At 40.4% G+C, this 21,857-nt stretch overlaps 1 protein-coding gene across 3 annotated transcripts in view; it reads right to left on the bottom strand.

Moving 5' to 3' along the window:
- The window catches only part of LOC6589510 (homeobox protein 5), a 74,215-nt gene that overhangs the window by 47,349 nt on the left and 5,009 nt on the right, over positions 1–21,857 (bottom strand). For 2 of the 3 annotated variants that reach the window (XM_026988441.1, XM_026988443.1), the window contains exon 2: positions 11,194–11,377. In XM_026988441.1, the coding sequence (XP_026844242.1) occupies positions 11,194–11,248 (55 nt within the window). In that variant the 5' untranslated portion in view covers positions 11,249–11,377. Of the gene's footprint in view, positions 1–11,193; positions 11,378–13,424; positions 13,488–21,857 lie in introns of those variants that run through there. The other variant, XM_026988442.1, reaches the window with a different exon arrangement.

Raw genomic sequence — 21,857 nt, 5'->3', positions numbered from 1 at the left:
GCCTCAAGGACTTTCAAACCTTATAAGCACTCCCTCGACGGTTCCTACCGTCGTAATCACCATCCGGTGATCTAATTAGGAATAATCTGATAAGGAAAAGCAGCGGATCTTAGCCAATATTTACATTAGTAAATATATCAGTCATGAATTCCATCAAAACTAACCCAGAAACATCTCTACCTCCCACCCTCCCTCTTCCTCTCTAGTAAATTCTTAGATAAGAGAACCCAAAGATCATTTACATGCCTTGGACAATCCACCAGATAAGGGAAAAATCTGAACTTTAAAAAGTGAGACACAACAAACAGAAAGAGAGAGAGAGAGAGAGATACACACACTCGTACCCGCATCATTATTATCTGTGAGATACGAGTAAATCACTGTTCCCCGGCAATATCCGGGGCTAGAAGATAACGATCTCCGTGAAATGGCAAATTTTTTTAATAGTTTTTCCCTCCTCTCCATCTCCATCTCTCTCCCTTTCGCTCTCTTGGGGCAATCTTCGAATGCAGCCACACAAAAATCCACAAGAGACCAGCTAATTGAGACATCATCAGACAGGGACAAGGGGGCAAGGGAGTGAAGGGAGAGGGAGCTGCTGCAAGAAGGAGGCTAAGTAAACATTAAAGAAAAAACTCCAAGAAAATGTAGTTTGTTTTTAGCGAATTTTAAACACTCTTTTACTAGAGAAAGCTAGAAACGGGAATCGAAGCCCGTTCACTTATGGGAAATTTGTACAGCGAATCAACAAGGAACAAAACTTGGGATTAAAGGTAAAACCCAACAGAAATCTAAAGAATCCATCCCATAGCTTGAACGATTGTGGTTGCTTTCTTTCAGTGGCTTTACCCTTTCATAGGGTATCCCAAGAACCTTCCCACTTTAACTGCAACATCATGAGGCAAGAAGGCAAAAGTGTAAATGGCGCATAAAGCGCCAGAGGATGTTGAACTGGAAGTTGCAGAAGGAACGAAACGAAACGAAACGAACCTAAACCTAAACTCACGTTAAAATCAACAGAACTGGGCAACAATTTAATGGCAATTTTACAGCCTTCTATCTCCGGCTTCGAGTGCAGCCCATCGCCCCTGCCACATGCCCCACTGTCCGCACTGCCGCTGCTGTGATAATGAAGATTAGATGGGAGAAGGTTTAAGGCAAAGGTATGCACTCTCGAAGCTAAAAATGATTGCAGATCTTACATTTTGTGTCATTTTTGTGGTTGGCTTTTTGCAAGGACAAAACAGGAAGTCGTTTTAACGATGCCGTGGCAACTCTGGCCGCCACTAATTTGAGGTTACAGACGCTCAAAAGTCGTAAAAAAAAAACAAAATTAAAAGAAGGTAAAGTGAAAACTTCATTAGAAGCCACAATAAAATAATAAAAAAAAAATATTTAAATAAAGTGCTAGAAATTCAATTTGTTTAAAAGATATTTTTTTGCGACTGACTGATTGACGGATTGACAACTCTGACTCCGAACATTGACCTCTTGGCCAGAAGGAAAGGGACGGCTGTTGCTGTTGCTGTTTCTGTACTCACAATTTGGTTGCTGGTTGGTACGTGATCGCATAATGAATAACTTTCAAATTGAATAATCAAACAGACGCGTCGAGACGTATCTGTGTGCCTGCCTGTGTCCGTCCGTCTGTGTGTGTGTGTGTGTGTGTTGGGTGTCATAAAGCCAAGTCGAGGCCGAGCGTAAAAACCTGGCCAAGACTGTTTGCCCGAGTGTCTTGGGGTCACGCGCATCGTGAGGCAGGAGAGGCAAACAGAAACCAAAACACACCAACATCTCGTACCAAAGAGTTCCCCAAAAAGCTGTTAAGACTTTGACAAGATCTTTACTGTGATTTTTTTTTTTTTGGGTGTTTCTATGTGTGTGTGGGGGGATCATAACTGTTTTATGGGGGAGAGTGGCAGTTGAGTGGAATTTAGAGATGAGATCTATGGGATCGCATCAGATATCAGATCGTAACGAAAGAGTAGATACATAAAATTGCACTATAGATTTGAGGTGTGATATGTGAAATTATTTAAGAACTGAATATTTCAGAGGGTGTCTTTCTTTGTGGATGTACGTTTGATGGAGCTATGAAGTACAAGTATTTAAAAGAGATTCTATTTAAATAAATAATAAATCATTCTTTTGAAGATTTTCTGTTGAACCTCTATACTAAATTGATTGATAACGTTTCTTGGAAGTAAGTTCATAGGATGATAGGAAGTTTAGCAGAAGTTCAAGAGTTCTCTAAGAACAGATAATACATGAAAGTTCTCTTCTTAAAAGGTTTCCAAATCCTCAAATCTTTACCTTTTACACTGGCTACACAGGCTATCCCAGAAGTTCCCAGTTCTCTTGGGTATATCTTCTCTTTTGGAGACCCTTTCCTCGCCTTCCCCGTATGTCCCCAACCATTAAATTGTTTAAAAATGTTAATAAGTTCTGACATTTTGGGATACACACCGACAGTATTGTACATCCCATACCATTCCATCCCACTCGAACCCAACCCATAACCATTCCAGCCCATCCGATCCTATAATATATGTAGCTCTCTCGACCTCGCTCTCTCTCTCTTTCTCTCCTCTTTTGTCTCTTTTCTTCTCTCTCCCTTTATCTTTATTTTAATTTGTATTGTTTTTTTGCCATTTCATCAATATTTCGCTCACGTTGCGACATTTTGTCAATATCTGCGCCAATGATCGTCGCCGTTCGGTCTGGACCCCTGCCCCTCTTCCCGTACAGCCTTCAGAAGTACCTCTCTCTTTAGCTCCAGACACCCCCGCTATAACCAGCTCTCTCTTTCGCCTTCTTCTTCTTGTGCTACAGCTACTGTTCTTTCGTCTCCTTCTCCTCGGTTCCTTCATTCCGCTTTGGGAGCAGGGCGCGCGAGAGTCGTTTCAATGATTTTTTAATTGAATTCTAAAAGCGTTTTCAGTTCTGGGGGGAGCTACGCTTTGGCATCTTTCTGTATGTGTGTGTGTGTGTGTGTGTAGAGAGAATCAACCTTGTAGTACCCTGGGATAGGGAGGGTATAACGATTATGTTCATAGGTTTGTAACGCAAAGGAAGGAAGTATATTTTGTTGGTTTTATTTGATATATACCTCAGTTTGAGAACTTCCTGAATGAAAAATGGTGTTAAAACGTATGTTTTAGATGGGAATATCAGGATATATCAAGCAAATCGTAGTAACATTGGTTTTGAGGATATGGCAGATAAGATTTACATTACATTTCGCAACAGGCAGCGAGTCTAGTATACTATTTATTCAGTGTTAGTGAATAGCTATAAGAATCTTGCGATTTACGAAAACCGGAGCACGCACTTATGCGTTTTGACAGTCAAAATTGCAAATTTTTTTCGGATTGGCACCTACAAACAATATGCTTATGATCTATTTGAAATATCCGCGTTTGCACAGCACAAACTAGATGGTAATTTCCTCTCAATCGTGTACAAAACTTCATAGATATTTCGGTACCTTTTTCACAAAGAAAAACTCAGCACAAACCTAAAAGAGTATACCAAATTCGTTGCATAGAAAACCGTAAATTCCCTGCATTTTGGAATGTGACTTGCTTCTGTTTCGGCCTGTGTTGGGGTTTGGTTTTTTTTTGTTTTTTGGGAAACTTTGGATACAACTTTGAGGGTTTTGGCGCTCTCGAAGCTTTTTTAATGGACAAGACACAACTTTGCATTGATTGTTGTTGTTGTTGTTGTTTCTTACATTTGCTGATGATTTTATTGAGCACTTTTTGTTGTAGTTGTTGTTGTTCTTTACCCAGTGATTGTTGGTATATTTTTTTTTTGTTTAAGTTGAAGTTTTTTTTTATTATTCGCTCGCGCTCTTGGACTTGACAATTACACGGACTTTTTTTCATGGCATTTCAATGACGTTCGTTAAATTTGTTCCAGTCATGGTTAACACAGATACAGCTACACACACACACACAGATACAGATACAGATACATACATTCAAATGAAGAGATACTCGTACACACTCGTGAAATTTATGGGCGCCTAACGTTGGTTTTTTTTTTTGTTTCTGTTTTTAACGATGTTTATTTTTTGTTGCCTTTTGCTCATACGGCAGCAGTTCAAGTTCAATTGTTAATGTAAAAATGTGTTTTTTTTTTCTGTTGGATTATTATTTAATTATTTGCAATTTTCGCTTGACCAGAATGTGGCCCAGAGGCAGGTGCTGCTGCACCATCTCTCTCATAGTTGGGAAGACCCCGAAGAGAGACCTTTTGCCGCTTAATTAATATCAATTACTATTCAATTAGTGATCGCTAAGCTAAGCGGAGCCGCTGCTATAAAAGGTCACTGGGAATTAATGAACTTTTCTCTCCCTCTCTCTGTCCATAAAAGGTGAGGCTCGGAGATCAGCAGCGAATATTGTGGAGAAACCTTTGGCAAAGATCGAAGAAAAGAGAACATTGATTGGGCGGAGCCCAAGACTCTTGTGCGCAAATCAAACAAAACATGAGGATGGTTACAAGAGCTTTTAGGGAATACAGCATTTAATAGTCCAGAAGACCTATTTGAAGGGCATTTAGTTGAATATTCCCTTGACTGTCTATTTATATTACATTCAAAGTCTTCCCCCATCTTAAGAGTAATATTCACAGTCCATCATCCATTCCGTTCACTATAATATTTCAATCTTCAAAAACTGTCGATCATCGTGGACCTCCCATAACTAGCACACGTTTACACGGCTTAGCCTCGAACAGCCTCATGTAATAAATTGTAAGAAATCCATTAAAATTGAGTTACGAATATCAATACCAACTTTATGGACAGTACATAAATTTCCCTGTACTTAAATTCAACTTAAGATCCAAGCAAAAAGTAGGAGCTAGGACAAGGTTCAACCTCACTTTCCAAACCGAAAATTTCTTTGTCATTTTGTAGACTCGAGAGAGCCAAGATTCATTGGCAATTGAAAGCCTGACCCTAATGACAGAGGGCTGACTCTGGGAAAAGAGTTGAGGCCAACTATTCAGAGCCGTTCTGTAATGCCTGTAGATTATAGAGAACCCAACCAAAGAATGCCAGGCCAAACAATAAGCATAACTCAAGAGAAGGTGCAAAAGTCAAGTCAAGACTCATTATTGATGTGGGGATCGGCTGGGACTAGAGATGGGGAGCCAGGGAGTGCACCTCTTTGGGCTCCTGTTCACTTTTCCATTATTTGAACGAAAGGATCCCTAGAAAAACGTTACATTTGAAGGAGGAATATGGCTGTTATCGATCTTTGCACCGATTACTCACGATAAACGTTATTTTCATCGATCTGCGATGGTATCGGCCTCACGCTACCATCTCTAGCATTCCGTTTGACGACCAGACGTCACAGCGAAGGTTTTTGCGCGGGTGTGCCCACAACACACTCGCCGGAGCCCGTTGGACACACGTTGGGTGACAATAACCGAGCTCTGAACTGAGCTCCGACTTGAGTGGCAGCCAATAATCACTGTACGAGTATCTGCATAAATACTATACATACATATATTTTCAACCGTAGAGTATGTACAGGAATATATTCTATGTAAAGATTTGCTCGTACAGCTGTGGTCACAAAAATAGTACCCACAAATCATCCGTGTAAACCAAAAATACTAGAAAATACTAAACATTCAACAAAATACCAGACACAATGTTACCTAAAAATACCAGACAGTGAAACAAAATTCTAGAAACCTATAAACAACTTTTAAAAAAATATCGACTACTACAAATTTTCTAAGAAAATACCAAAACATTTATATACATATTTTCCAAAACAAAAGTTTCCAAAGACCACATATTAATGATGATTCCAAGATACTGATTAGCGGTGCTACAATTATGACCACAACTGTACGAACCGAGTGTCAACCCGTCGGTCCTTAGCCCGATGTTGGGTCCCCTTCGGCCCAGGCGGAATTTTTCGTTATGTACTGTTTTTGTTTTTTATTCTTTTATTCTTTTTTGTGTGTTATTTGCTTTTGGCTGTGACCGCGACGCATATAATTTACACGTTTTGCTCATTTGCGATTCTAGGCTCGAAACAGAAACAACAACAAAAACAAAAAAAAACGAAAATGAAATGAATTAAAATCCGTACTCGATACCCAGCCAGAGAGGGAGAAAGAGCTTCTGCGGCTGCGCAACTTCGGCAAGAGGGTTCCTCCTCCCTCCCCTGCCTCCACCACTCCACTCCACTCCACCCTCTTCAGACTGAGTGAAATTCCGACAAGTGGCATAATTGCGCCCTGCGGCGGCTACCGTGCCACAAGAGGGATTCCAGCGGAGAGGGCAGCGGAGGGACGGGGGCCAAGTGGCCATCGATATACACGGGAGGAACGTAAAAAAATCGCAAATCATAACTGCAGCAACAACAAACAATAAATAAGTGCAGCGCACAGAAGAGAACTGCAACTGCAACTGCAACGTGCAACGTGCAGCGCTGGGGCACCACGTAAGGCCATGCAATGCCTCTCCCCTCCCCTCCCATCCAACCCCATGCCAAAGAGCAACAAGTGTGCGTGTCCCAAGTCGTTTCCACTGCGCGAGTGCAAAGTTGAGAGCCAGACATAAAAAAACGACTGCAAATGGGAGAGAGGGAGAGCCGCTGAGAAGCTGCTGCGCAGTCGCCTTCCAAAGTCATTGCTGCCGCTGCTTCTGCCGCTGCCGCTGCTGCTGCTGCACGCCATCGGCATATAAAGCATGCGGTGCCGAGACGAAAGCTTAAAAGCTTTTCCCCATACAAAACGACAGATGCCCTTTTCCGGAATGGAATTTAATGGCAGCAACGAACGAATGAGTTTTGAAATACTTCATGAATTATAGCCAGCCATAGGGCTGTCACCCATCTTGTAGGTAGGAGTTTTTATATAAATAAATATTTTATGGAAAAATGTACACTCTCGAGGGGGTAAACCAGATATAGGATTAAGCATTTTATTGGAAAAAATACTCAGAACTCTGCAAATAAAGCTCTTAAAATTGGACCCAAGCCTTGTTCTAACTAAAAGCAAAAAAGACCTAGAAAAAGGGCACTCTTAATTAGGAAAAATATATAATAAATAAAATTAAAACTCAAAAAGTGCAAATAAAACCTTCAATAACCTGGTAATCTATGAGTACTGTACAAAATCTATAAATCTTAGAAATCTTAGCATCTAAATCTTATATAAAGTTTCAAAAAAAGAGCATCGCCAATTCGTTTTGGCACCATTAAAGAAGAATCTTCTTATTACCCTCGCTTCTCATACAATATTTGCTTCTCGATCCGCAGTCCCGTCAGACCCCAAAGACCGACAGACAGACAGCAAGAAGTCAACATTCCATGGCCACTCGCAGGGCATAAGTTCGCGTCAAAGGTTTCGGAGTCAAGACAAGTCAAGCAAAAAAAAAACCAACAAAATCAGTGAGCAGAGGAGGAGGAGGAGTGTGGCGAAGGGAGCAGAAAAGGAGAGTGAAAAGCGCAAAAGGCAAGCAACACACAAGAACAAAAGCGGAGAAGCAGCAGCAGCAGAGCAACAGCCGGGATGCATTATAACCTTTGCCTGACGCTGACGCCGAAGCTGTGGCTGTGGCTGGGGCTGCAGCGATTCGCCCCCCTCCCCTTCTTCTCATATTGATATTGTACAAGTATTTGTTGTCATACATACACTCTCCTATAAGGAAGGTATTCTCCATTTGCTGAAGAGGTGTGCCAGGCGGAACTGGAAGGCGTTTGGCCAGAATTGGATTACTTTATAAAATATGCAAGACTTAGAGAGTAAATCTTCAGAAAAGCTTGGGTTTAAAAACTGTAGATATTGGTCAGGGAAATTTTACTCAGATATTGCTAATAGATACCATTAAATAAAACATATTTGAAGACATTCAAAGGAAACTTCTAGAAAGTTTACTACTTTATCGTAGGTATTACTTTTCATAGGAAAAGTCAGTCGAAGAAAAGGTATTTTTAGAAACTTTTCAAAGAAAATTCTTCATCCTTCTTTAAGTTAACTTAAGATCGGCGTACGATTCCTTTGAAATTCCACCAAGAAATGGTTACAAGTTTTTAGTTTCCTTTTTGAAAGTATCTATTCTTTTGCCAGAGTATCCCAAACTTCGTCTTAAGCCTCCATTAACCTTCTGGCTTGGCTTTCGTATTAGCCTGCTGCTCTGGTCTTCGAGTCTTGGCCCGGGTCTTGGCCAGGGTCGCTTCTGTATTGGAAGAATCTCTGGCCCTTTCCTCACTTCCTCGTGCTTCGACTTCAACGCTGAATCCGACTCGTTTTGCATTTTAATTTTTAACCAACGACGACGAGGCGATCTTTTTCATCATTATCATCATCGTCGTCGTCGTCGTTGGCGCGTCGTCGTTGGCTTGTTTATTTTTTTTTTTTTTTATTTTTGATTATTTTCATTTTAAAGCTCCTTGCAGTCCGATATTTCGTATGCTTTTTGTTGCTTTTGTTTTTTTTTATCGCCACTTGTCGGCCATTTGGGCGTTCATTTGTGACTCCCCGTGTACCCCCACTCTTTATTTTTGGGGGGGCTACACCCGAAGCTCTGTTCTGGAGCCCGGAGCCCCGGTCAAAGTCAAGTCAAATCGCGAGCGGCATCGAAATTGCGTTCGTTCCTTATATTTTAACTTTTATTTAATGAAAAATTTGCATGTTGAATGCTTAATTTTTGCCACAGCAATGGATTCCGGGCAGCGCTTTTGGACAGCAGCAGAAACGGTTTTTGTATGGTCAAAAGGTTGTCACAAACAGGCAGGGTAGGACAGGGCAGGGCATGCGAATACTGTACAAGTTTGAGGTACAGTTTACGAAAGCATTCAAAGGGGCAACTTTTGAAGCTTTGTGCTTTGTGCATGAAAGCTTTTGGATGTCCTGAATGCAAGTTCTGAGGGGAAAGTTGCGTAGGGAAATGATTCTCGGAAGAACTTTCTTTGAATGTTTGTTCAAATTTCGATTTTGAAACCCCAAGATATGTATTTCGGGAATAAAATTGGGTTTCTAAAAGTAGTTCGGAATAGAATTTAAGAAGGTTTGTCCTATTTGTGGTTAAATGTGGTCTTAGGTGGTCAAATCCCTGGAATTCCATCTTGCATTTCCGTCAAAGATAATTCAATTATTTTTAAACATTTATTTCTTTCGAAAACTCCAATATTTGCCGTATCTTCGTTTCATTCATAAATTAATTCCACTTAACATAATTATTATATTGCTAATTGGGCGAAAAAACTTGTTCCAAAACGTGCCGTTTTGCTTACTTATTACCAGTATTGTGTTAAAAAATTGCTAAGCCACACTGGGAGAGAGAAATACAAAGAGAGAGCATGAGTGCAAGCTTTCGAGGCAGCACGTGCGACACGGACAAACAAAAAGGTGATCCATCAATACTGAAACCCTAATCGGACAGTTGCCGTCACTATAGCTATGGCAGACACCTTTCCTGACGTCACAGAAAAACCCCAATGCCCTCTCTTGCGGTTCGAACGGTTTTTGGTTTGTGATCTCCGCTCTGCCTCTTACTTTTTTTTCAACTGATTAACCGATTTATATATATATTTTCTGTTTGGCTTATACATTTTTTGTGTGTGTTTCACAATGTGCATGTCGAACAGAAATTCTCGTTTTTGCATGCTGCCTGACCAAAGCAAAAGCAAAAGCAAAAGTTGAAGCTGAAGCCGAAGCAAAAGTCAAAGGTGAGGCCCCATGACATCATGGCGGTCTCTGTAGGAGACTTGTACTTGACTCCCTCCAGAGTGGCAGCAAGTGAAACAGACGTTGAAAGATCTCTCTCTCTCTCTCCCCCTCTCTCTAAAAAGCGAGAACACCAGTCAATCTAATTAATCCATCCACGAAACAAAAGAAAAAACAAGGGAAAAAAATGTCACACGCCCATAAATAAAATGTGAAAACAGAACCCGCAACCCCAGGTCTCCCCTCCCCCCTCCGCCCTGCCCCCGCGAGGGAGCCAAAGGTGAGACAAATTTACGGCAGCAGCAACAAACGGAACAAAAACAAATCGTTATAAAAAAAAGGCACCACGAAGCAAACAAAAAACAAAAACAAAAACCATTTGATCATAAACTGCAACGGGAGGGGGCCCTGCCCTGCCCAGCCGTTGACGGCCTTTCGACCACCGATCCGCAAGAAATATAAACCCCGAAACGAATCGAAAAACACAAAGAACACCAATAACCAAATAAAGCAAAAGGAAACGACAAAAAAAACAAATAGAAATGAGGTGAAATGTTTGGACTATGGAGACACCCCTTGGACGTGTAGCAGATCTAGAGAATGGAATGATTCATCTGGTGTATTATTATGATTCATTAAAGCACTCGAAAGAACACTCATTAGGAAACAGCTTTGTTGAGTAATTTGCCGAACATTTAAGCGCTTAAACGTTTATGTTTTGCTGTGTATTGGGATGTCAATTAGAAGTTGCAAAAGTTACAAGAGTCTAATAATAGGAATACTATTCTTGCGAATGAGTATTGAAAGTATTTTAGTCCATGGGATTTGACTAATGCTGTAGCTCCAACAGAAGATCGTTCACATTTGTGGATGGAAGGTAATGGTTGGTGGAATCTTGGATTAAAAGCCATTTTGGGGAATGGGGAAAGGAGAATGAATTCCCCAAATTTGAATGATATATTCCTATTCTCTCTCCCAGTGTGACTTAGCCGTTAAGAAAGCGCACCACCACTACTCTACCTCCACCACAATCTCAATCCCAGTCGTATTCTTTTGAAAAATCATCAATATATCACGTGATTGAAGCTAGCTGCTAAGCCACACTGGTTGAGAAGGCGTGAATGAACTAGAAATGTTCCTAGAAATATCTTTTAAACCTTCCATCAGTCTTTAAAGCGTAGTACGATTACAATACAATGATATATCCTCTATTATCTGCCATTCAAACGATTGTATTATCAAACGGAAACCATATTTTGATACATTATAGATATGTTCCTCTTCATGTTCCAAGTTCCCTTGAGTCCCCCATCTACAGGGTACTAGACGATACAAAGACGTCTCCAAAACAAGAGCGTAAAGCGATAGTTGAACTTTCAACACCTTTTTCAACTCGCCTCCCCGAGGCATCTATTGAAAGTGGAATGAAGTTGGGGGCGGGGGGGAGCAAGTGGCAAGGTGGCACGGAGGGGCACACGGAGCATTACTTACCGGAATAACACCAGGCTGGCCATACTACTGTTGTCTCCGTATCAATTTCCTTCATTATGGGGGCTCAACATATTGTCAAACCACCGCCGCTGCTGCTGCTGCTGCTGCTCTCTCTTTTGCTCTTTCCAGACGGTGTGTGTGTGTGTCTCTTTCGCTCTGTCGTGGGGCGGGCTACGAGTGGCCTCTGCAAGTGAGAGAAGGAAAAGTGAAGGCAGAGGAAATAAGTAGTAAGTAGTGAGTGGTTAGAGGGGGGCGAGAGGGTAGAGCATGGACAAATCATGAGTCTTATAAAGTTATTTTAACACTTTTACGCTCGACCACTTCTTCAATTAAGTTGCCAGAGCCACAGTCCGAGCCAGGCCAAAGCCGGAGAGCTTTTGCAAGCAATTTTCAGTTGTGTTTTTGGCCATTTATGTTGCTAATTTATCTTTGTTCGTTTTGTCTGTCCCTCGCAACGGTTCAGTAGTCATCATCATCATAATACTGGTTGTATCTCTGTGTGTGTGTGTGTGTGTGTGTGTGCACGTATCTTTGTATCTGCAAGTGTGCATTTGTCTAGTCGTCAGGTGTTTGCTTAATTAATTTACCGCCTGTCAAATGTATCCACGAGTGTTCCTCTCTTTACGCTTTATTTTCGGGTAATTAAATGCTATTAAATGCTGTCAAATTTAATGCCTTTCTTGGGTTAATGTATGAATTTTCGGGTATTATTTGATAACGGTTGGATATTTTCCATAATATTTATTGTACAATTAGCGGCAGGAACATTTTGAAGCTATTAGAGAATTGCTTACAGATCTTAAGCCAAGTACAAAAGGTTTCCTTTCCTATCATATTCCTATTTCAGTATATTCTCTCTCCCAGCGTGACTTAGCTGTTAAGGGTGAGTTTTAAGGGTGGAAACGCATCCCTCTGGATAATATTGTATCTACATCTGTCCACAATTCGATCGTAAACTCAAACCATGAATATTCTGCTTCAAATCTGATCCAAGTTCTTTCAAGAAAACTCCCATTTGAATGGCTTTTCATTGCTGTAATTCGTTCAGAAAGATCTTCCAAAGTGTTTCCATTCATATTAGGGACATTATTTATTCTAAATTCCGACTAAAACTAAGTTTCATAGATTGAAACGCTCAGTTAGAGTTGGACACCTTTATAGGTTGCATCTTTCTGATTCACCATCAACTATGCAAATTCCTTAAATATAGTATAGTGCTGGAGGCCCCGCCACGAATCAGATATGACATTAAGGCATGTCTTGGCGGCTCGTTGAAATTGGTTCGGAACTTTAACCTTTTCTGTGTTTGTGTCGATGAAACAAAGGAGAAGTTTAAGGTCGCTTTGGCGGCTATCAAATATTTAAACAGCTTTTTGCATTTATATTATGCATTTTTATTTGTTGCTCTCTCTCTCTTCTGCTTCTGCTTCTGTTGCTGTCTCTGTTGTTGCTTTGTTTTAGGTGTGTGTTTTTTTTTCCAACTCAAATTGAAATTTGAATTTACCTTTTTGATTGTTTAAACGTTGATTGCCCTCAACAAGTGTCTATTGTTGCATATTCTGTGGTACGTGTATTTGTTGCTAACTAACAGCAGTGGCTGCCGCACTGACAGATTGACTGATTGAGACGCTGTCAAGATGTCATTTAGGCTAGACCTAGTATCCGCCGTAGTAGTCTCAATATTTAGCGTCTTTAAATTATTTCCCTTTTCTTTTATTTCTTGCTGATTTTTGAGTTTATTCCTTTGTCCTCTAGACGAAATCGATACTTTATTTATTTTTTCGATTTTTCCTCCTATTATTTTGGTTCTCAGGCGGCATTACGGTATTCAACAGCTGAACCTCCGACTGCATATCGGATCTTCTATTCCATCTACATATCTTTTTGTTTATAATTCTTTACTCGATTTTTTATACTTCTTCCCTTTGAAAGCGCTTTGATGGATTGAATATTTTTGCTATCGATCAAAAAACAATTCTATGGGAGAAACCCCAATTGTTTTTTGGTACTGGAGTTTTCCCATTTTTTATCAAAATACAAATGGTCTTAAAAACGGATGAAATTCATCAAGATATTTATTTCATTTAAAAATTACGAATTTCAACGGTTAAAAATGTTCTTTAATTTATTGTTCCCTTTTTTATAATTTTTTAAAAATTAATTTGTTGCTTACAAATATTTTTCTGTTTTTCTTTTGGTATTTTTGGAGTGACTTAATTTTCTGGTATTACCTTTTCCTGTTGTATCGCCCACTAATTGCACTTTTAAACAGATTAAAATTTATTTAAATTCCGACACTTTTTGCACTCTTTTTTTTGTTGTGGTTTTATTTATATTTAATTTACGTTTGGAAATGGATTTCTTTTTTAATTAGTTTGCTGTTTGAATTTTATGGATCTAACAATACAGATAATATATTATTTGGATAATCAACATTTGTGTGTGTATTTTGTAGCTTTGAACTTTCAAAATTTTGTTTATTTGAGGCCCGGTTTTGGAATATCTTCGTTGCTATTTTTTTTTGGGTGACTTTTGACTTTTAAACTTGATTTTTTTGCGTTTCACTTTTTTGGAGCTCTCGGATTAGCATATGTTCGGGATTTCTTTCTTTTCACACAATATTATCACTTATTCTCCTATCTCTCTCTCGCTCGCTCTCACACGCCCTCTCGTTCGCACGTTGTACCGTTGCACCCCTCTTTCGCTTTGCTTTCCTTCGCTGTCTCATTCATTAATTGTTGGTCACGTGCACCAGAGGCTATTCTCCTGCCCGCGAAAACCGATTTGTATCCGTCGTCGTTTTGGGGGGGACACGTGAGATTTTTGTGTAAAAATATCCGCCAGTAGACGTACAAAAACAAACAGAAAGCAGCTTCAGAATGAACTTTTTATATTTGTTTTATCTCCTTGCGTTTTATTTTTAGTTTTGGGATTAGTTGTGGTCCCACTCTCTGCACGAGTTGCCGTTATGTGACGGATGCGATGAGCTCCCGTTTTTTTTTAATCACTTTTAAGCTTTTAATCTTCTTTTGGGTACAACTCCCACGCTGTAATATTGCTGTGTATATTTTTTATATTCTGGCTGTATTTACGCGCGCGCGAATCGATCACTGATAAAGCGGGAGCTTTGGCTCTTTTTTCGCACACCTTCCACTGCCCACAAAGCACACGACGACGCGAGCACGAACAAAACCGTACTGAACGAACGGAGACCCAATAAGAACGAGCCCTCGTCCAATAAGAAACAAAAAACAACAAAACGAACAAGAGGAAGAACACACGTGCAGGCCAAAGAGAGTGAGAGAGAGAGTCGGACACCTTGTGAGGTGAGACAGTCAGCTGTGGCTGATATCAAAGAGAGCCGAAGCTTAAGAGAGGGCGATCAGTAAATGCTCACACAAGAGGCAGGTGGCTCATGATTTGGGTAGTTTTTCCTACATTTAATTTTGATTTGTTGTAACCATTTCTGTTATCCATTCAATTCGGAGCTCTTGGCTTTTTGGCAGAGCTTAAGAGAGGAACAGTAAATGCTCTCGTGTGCATGAATGAATGTTCTGGGCTTAAGAGAGTCTCAGTTATCAGTGCGGTAAAGCTTAAGAGAGCGTACGCAAGAGAGCCGACAGTGCTTTATCAGTACAGTAAAAGCTGACAACTGAGACAGGTGGATTTGTAATTACAAATCTCCTTTCCGATGACCACACTGTACTCTACTCTCTCTCTCTTTGGATTCTTTTGGTATCTTGCTCTCTTCTATTCTGTTCTCTTCTTGTGAACTGCAGTCCATATGCTCAGAGTGCAAAAAAAGGGTTCACTGAAGGTCAGCTGGTCAGAGTTCAAGTGGCAATGAGAATGGGCGGCCATGACGGAATGCGAGAGAGAAACGAAGCGGCGATAAAAAACGGTAACAACACAGCACCGACAAAAACAACAACAGCTCTACAACTTTAGAAAGAGGAGCAAAGAGAGAGAGAGAGCGAGAGAGGAAGACAGATAGAGGTAGAGTATTAGAATGATGGAGGGAGAGGGATAGAGAGCAGAGCCGTCTGACGGATAACAAAGTGTAGGCGTAACTATAACTGTATTTGTGGATAGGCGGCAGAGAGAGAGAGGGCGATAGAGAGAGACGCAGCAGACGCATATCTGTGCCGTCGCTGCGTCCGTCGCCTGGCCATTTGATACTTTGGCCTCGTCACTCGTCAATCAACAGAAACAGCAGTGTAAGGGGAAGGGGAAGGGGAAGGCGAAGGGGAAGGGGTAGGGGTGTAGGGGCAGGAGCAGCGGCACAGTGGCAGAACTGGTGGCAGCAGCAGCAGCACCACCAGACATATTGCAGTTTGCAGTTGTGTTCCGTTATTTGTCCAGTGTTGCATTGCACTTTCCCCCACATGTATTTTTTCTAGGTGTTTGTCCAGTTGTTGTTCGATAGAACCGTAACCCCACTCCATCGATGGATCGGGTAAACCATCTGCATATTCATTTCCCATATAATGCCATAATATTCCAATGAAGAAATCTGTGCATTATCCTTATCGCATGACATTTGTGTGTATTTTCAGTGGAAAATCGAAATCGATGAGTGGCTCCAAATGGACGGGGAGACGACCTGAACAACCTTTAGATCAACAGAACTCAGAAAACAGCAACAGCCACAAACAGCAGACAGCAGACGTCAAATAAAAAGTATAAGAAAAATAAATATATATATATACGTGTATATTGGATACCCCTTGATCGTGGAGTACCAAGGGTATGTTAGACTCTTGAAGAGCTATGGTTAAGAAAAAGTAAGGGATCTAACGGACGGGGCTGTATGGAAATAGCTAGAATATTTCTCACTAGGTGGAAGATGGAAAGACCTACGAATGTATTTTATAAGATTTAAAGAATCTATTTCGTAGAAACTGAGGACTAGATACGTGGGCCACGACTCCCAACCACAGGATTATCTCTCAAGAATCCTGAGGTCTTAGTGGAATGATATCAAATGAAGATTATTTACAAAATGATCTAGTTTTAAGATCAATAATTTGTTCACACTTAAAGATCATTGGATACAACAATATTAAGACGATATTATGGTAATTCCCAAACACATTTAATCCTTAAGCTTTACTAAAAAAATACCAAAAAAAGGTTAAGTATTAAAGTCATAATATAGAAAAATACTGCATACCAAACTCTTCTCTCTTCTTTAATGTAATCGCTGATTTCTCTCGATTTGGATAGTTCTTACTCCGAAATTCCTATACGCATCGAAGACCACTTCCAACCTCCCTTTACACTAGATAAATCCGATTATTAAGTACCCGCATAGTCGTAATACTTTAATCACTTTAATCACTCTTACTTGTTTTATATACAATATATACGGTACAAGTATATAAATATATATATAAATATATATATAAATATATATAGAGTCTTCAGGCTACAGGCACAGATGAGAGATCCGCACACTTAACCCAAAACGAGACCAAAAAGGCGAAACAGAGGCGACCGGGCCATGACGGGATCGGCGGCGACGACGACCAACGACCGACGACCGACGACCGATGCGACGGCAACGTCGACGGCGACCTGAGTTGGCGGCGAAATATTTTTAGAACTCTTGCGACCGATGCCGGCAGGAACGGCGGACGGGTGACGGGGGGGGAGAGAGATGCCAGGGGCAAAGGGGACATGCATATATTGTAGTACTGCGGTATCTGTATCTCAGGCAGAGCCCCAACCTCAGGTCTGTCTGCCTTTTGTTGTTGTTGTGCTTGCAGGGCGCTCAGCGAGAGAGAGAGAGGTCAGAAGGTCTGTGATCTTTTGCAAAAAAAAAAACAAAAAAAATGCACAAAAACAATTCTCCGAACTGCAGAGAAGAACAAAAGGCAGCCTGGCGAACGTACGAGTGTGTGTGTGTGTGTGTGCGGGTATCTGTGAGATACATTTTTGCTTTTCATATATAGATATGTATATCTATATGAACATCTATCTGGGTTTGTGTGTGTGCCGTGCCTGTTGGCCGGGCAAAAAGTCAAATGACAGCAATCGTTTGGTTAGATAAATAGGTAAAAACTGAAGAGATATGTATCTACATATCCGACAGATACTACACGCAGAGAAATTATATTTTACTTGTGGAAAAAACTTGCATTGATCCCTCGAAGAATATATCCTTTCACTTATGGGAACTTCGTCTTCCATGGAACTAAAACATAGTTTGGGGCTCCAACATCTGTCCTTCCAAGAAAGTGTCATAGATAGGGTCGAGGGTCTTCTAAAATCTTCAAAAGCGGTACACTTTGACCTTTTATTCATTGAGCCCTAAGAGGTTTCCCGTTTTTGTCCTTATTGATTTAAAAAACTTTCTTCCATTAATAAAACCCCAATTTATGGGCTTTCCATTGGATTAAATTGTTTAAAAATTCATATTAAATTATGTATATTTTTTTTGGAACCCCACACGCAAGAGATTCAACCGCAAATCATCTCAACATGAAATGAATATTTTGCCAGGGGTGTAGGCTATATATTCTCAGATCCCATACCATACCATACCATACATATATGCATGAATATCTCTACCTAAAACGTACGACATCCACGCAGTACATCAATGAATCAAACAAAAAAAAAATACCAACCGAAGAGCAGGCGACAGATCGCTGAGGAGAGCCCAGAGACCCCGTGGCAAGGTGAGAGGTGAGGCGCAGCCAGAAAAACAACAACAGCAACAACAACGACAAAAGTTGACAACGAGGTAGATACTACGTATGCGGAGTACGAGTGAGTATATGCCACAGAATGCCGCCAGGCCGGCTGATGAGGGGCAAGTCAAGGTGTGTTGAAGTATGGGCCCCATGTCTCCCTCAGCGTTTGGGCCTGTGTGTGGGTCGATCTTCAATGATGGCAAAAATCGTAAGAAACCAAAGAAAAGGCTTGAAAGAGATGGCAAGAGATGCCGCTTTTGTGCCGCCTGCAAAACGGAAAGACAGTTCGACAGTTCATACTCGTAGCAATTGAATCGTTTGCCAAACACGCGTCAACACCAACGATCCAACAAACCAAAAGATCCGAGAGATCCGAAAGATTCAACGTCCCACAGTCAACGTCGGGGGATAACACGCTCTTAACCTCTCACAGTGTGGCTTAGCATTTATGCTCTGTTGCTTTCATTTGATTAAGGTTTTAATTAAAGAGGGGGTCGACCTGAAGGGCAGAACCCAAGAGGTGGAAGGAGATATTTAATAAAAGAATTTTCGAATTTACACAAATCTCTGACGTCATCTTTTAGGTTAATTTTGAGGCTTTATCCTTCAGAAAAAACCATACTCCATTTTTATGGCTTCAAAATCGCTGACAGGCTGAACTATGACGTGGGATTTTCCTATTTTAAATTTTCTGATAATGATCTTTCATGATTTCTAAGAAGACTTCTTTAATCTTATCTTCTACTTAGAGGAAGTGGAGATCAAAGCATTTGTAGAGCAGAACAGAAAGAAAAGCTGTATTATCTCTAGATATATTCTCACCGAAACTGCATATTTCACTAGAAGAATCGGGGAAACCATTCTAGGATTAGAAATCTATGGGAATTCTGATAGATATTTGATTACAAATTTGTTTTAAGTCCATCCTTTTGTCTTTTTTATCATCAATATACTTTTTCGAACCTCAAATACTTGTAAATGTATCTCTGGTTATATTTATCTTGAAATATATACAATTTTCTCAGTTCCTTTACTTTCAAGATCAATAACAAAATGATCTTCCAAATATTCCTTTTCCATTTGATCCCAATCCTCAAAATTAAACCTCAATATGAGGTTTTATCAACTCAAGATTTGAATTTCATCCTAAAGGATCGCCATATGACCTATCTCTTTCCCTAGTTAGAATCTCCAGTGATCTGCAATGAGATATCTCTCTTCTCTCTCTCAAGTGAGCTCCCCGTGGCTGTCTCCATTTCTCTTCTGGCCCTCCAATCTGCCACATAATAAATGTGGTGCAAACTGTCGTTGGGGGCACTCTCTCAGAGCCGTTTGTCACACTGTCAAAAATAACGTCAGATCGTCCGTCTGTCCGTCTGTCAGTCTGTCTTTCGCTCAGTCCTCTGTCCGTCAGTCACCTCCAAGCAACATCGGGGCAGACACATTCAGATACACTTGCAATTTTTTGTTGCTTTTGTTGGATATTTGTTGGACTTTTTTTTGCGCGCATCTAAAAATAAAACAACACTGAAAATGCTAATGCCAAGCGACCGTACGACCGATCGACACCGACATCGACCGATGCCCAGACCTCAAAAACCGAACGCCCGTTTGCCCTCACACAGATACTCGTACTCGCACTTCCCCCAGATACACAGACACAGTCACAGATACAAAGATACATCCACAACCACATCCACATCCACATGCAAACATGTCCCCAAAATGACAGCGACATATTGCGCGCCTCGAGAGTTCACTTCAGTCGAGAGTTTGAACTGATCTGAATATACTTTTAGTAGGCACTGCCGCTGTGTGAGTGTGTGTGTGAGTGTGTGTGGGGGGGGGGGTATCTCATGTGCATATACTCATGTGGATATAGATACTCGTACTCTATATACCTCGTTTGTGGATGGACGGCTACGGCACACGCTGCTCACACGAATCTTTGCTTAGGAGTCTGCCAATTGCTAGGACATATCCGCACACACACTCAGAACAGTGCGTTTCGCAGCTGTAAGACTGGCAAGCTAGAGAGATATTGCCATTTATCTACACATTGAATTTCCAATAAACGAACGCACACATTCTAACATTTCGAATGAATCGAATGGAGGAGACCATTCGATACGATATCGTATGGAATTCTGGTTATCTGATCGTTGAGCCGGGTAATGCCTGTATAAATGTCTATAATTTTCGTAATACAAATTATAAAATAAAAACAATTTTTTTATTTTTATTGTAACTCCTGTTTCAAAGTTTTTAAATAAAAATTCAAAATAATACTTGTTTCTGAATAAAAATATTTTGTTTCTATAAATTAAATAAAAAATGGAAATAGAAGCTATTTTTGTATCGAAAAATTCGATACTTCTCAGTACCTCTCGCCCCAATAAAATATTAAGATTAATATTTTAATATGATCAAATTTTTCTAGATATTTATTTAGTTTCAAAAAAATTTTTTTTTGTATCAGCTGTAACGATGAAAAATATACGCAACGTTGAAAAACTTTTTGAAATGCTTAAAAAATTAATTATAATTCAAATATTTGGGTTTTTAATTCGTCCAATATAACTATTACAACACTAAAAGGGAAAAATACAATCATCATATGTAATACGATTTTTGAGAGTAATATTCAGATATTATGTGATAAAAATTGAAAATTCCAAAAGAACTCTGCCTTTTGATAGAATTCTACCAAATAGTATGTCTCTGAGGTAAAAATTGTATTTCAGTCTTTACTCCCTAAAAAACTCGGTAAAATTTGAATTCATTTTCGATTCATCCTACACTTACTGCTTCGAAACGCACTGTACGAGTACCGGCCTGCGAATATGCATTTATCTTTACTGTTTTTTTTTTTGTTGCTTTTTTTTTGTTAACCAAACTACAACTCAACTCTCTGTCAGACGACAGACTGACTGCAGACTCTTTTTGGATAGAGGGAGAACAGGGACACGGACTGGGGCCGAGACTGAGACCCGACCCAAAGCTGGAGTCAAGTCGATGTCGAGGCGTGTGGGCAGCCCCCAGCTTCAGCCCCAGCTTCAGCCCCAGCCGCAGCCCCAGTCCCAGCCTCTGCAGCCAGAGCGCGTGTTGAGTTCAGTATTTTTTATGTTTTCTTCTCGTCTTGCACCAGTTTCAGTGCAGCCTGTCGCTGGGGACAACGACAGCAAACAAAACAAAAACTTTAAGCCAAGAAGTGGCCGGCCGACAAGACGACAAAGATCGTTTTGGGGCCGGCTTGAGGGGTCAGGTCGTGTGGCAACTGTACTCGAAAAGTGACACCTGCAAATGCAGGTCAAAAGCGAACGAGGCGGAAGCAGATGACTGGAGTGCTTATGGTCATGACTGACAGCTTTGCGTGTTGCAGAGTCCTCGTAACAAATGATCAGCTTACAAATTGTAAAGGAAATACTTTTAAGATAATTACAGAGAGCAGAAAAGATTGCAAGATCGTTTTTGTAGATACATATTTTGAAGATGATCTGAAGATCTGAAGATCTGAAGCGGTATGCATATTTACATATATTCTTGTAAAGGTTTCTTGAAAAGACGTCAGTATTGCTTCTGCTCTAGAGGCACTCTATTATTTAAAGCGAGCTTCGTGGGCCTCAAAAGCCATTTAAATTACTTAATTTATTTCATTTTCATTAATTAAAAATCAATAAAAAGAACCTAAAAAAAGGGCTCATTCATGATGAGTCTCTGGAAGCTAGCCGTGACGCGTGTGACGGAGTGGTGGGCGATTTTTGAGCACGTGCCAAACATAAAAACCCGCCCTTTACTGCTAAGCAACTCTGGAAGAGAATGGGCGACGGAGAGAAGGAGAGTGCGGGATATTGGCACTGGAAATTGTTTTCTTGAATTTGGCTGTAAGAATGGATCACGTTTTATTTTTTTTTAAATTTAGAGGAAACCATATCTGGCTCTTCTATAAAGGACTCTTCTTTTTCA

Source organism: Drosophila persimilis, unplaced genomic scaffold (assembly GCF_003286085.1).
Source record: "Drosophila persimilis strain 14011-0111.01,24,50 unplaced genomic scaffold, DperRS2 tig00000191-arrow-pilon, whole genome shotgun sequence".
In the NCBI taxonomy this organism is placed as follows: domain Eukaryota; kingdom Metazoa; phylum Arthropoda; class Insecta; order Diptera; family Drosophilidae; genus Drosophila; species Drosophila persimilis.
This window is presented reverse-complemented; position numbering and strand designations above follow the sequence as displayed.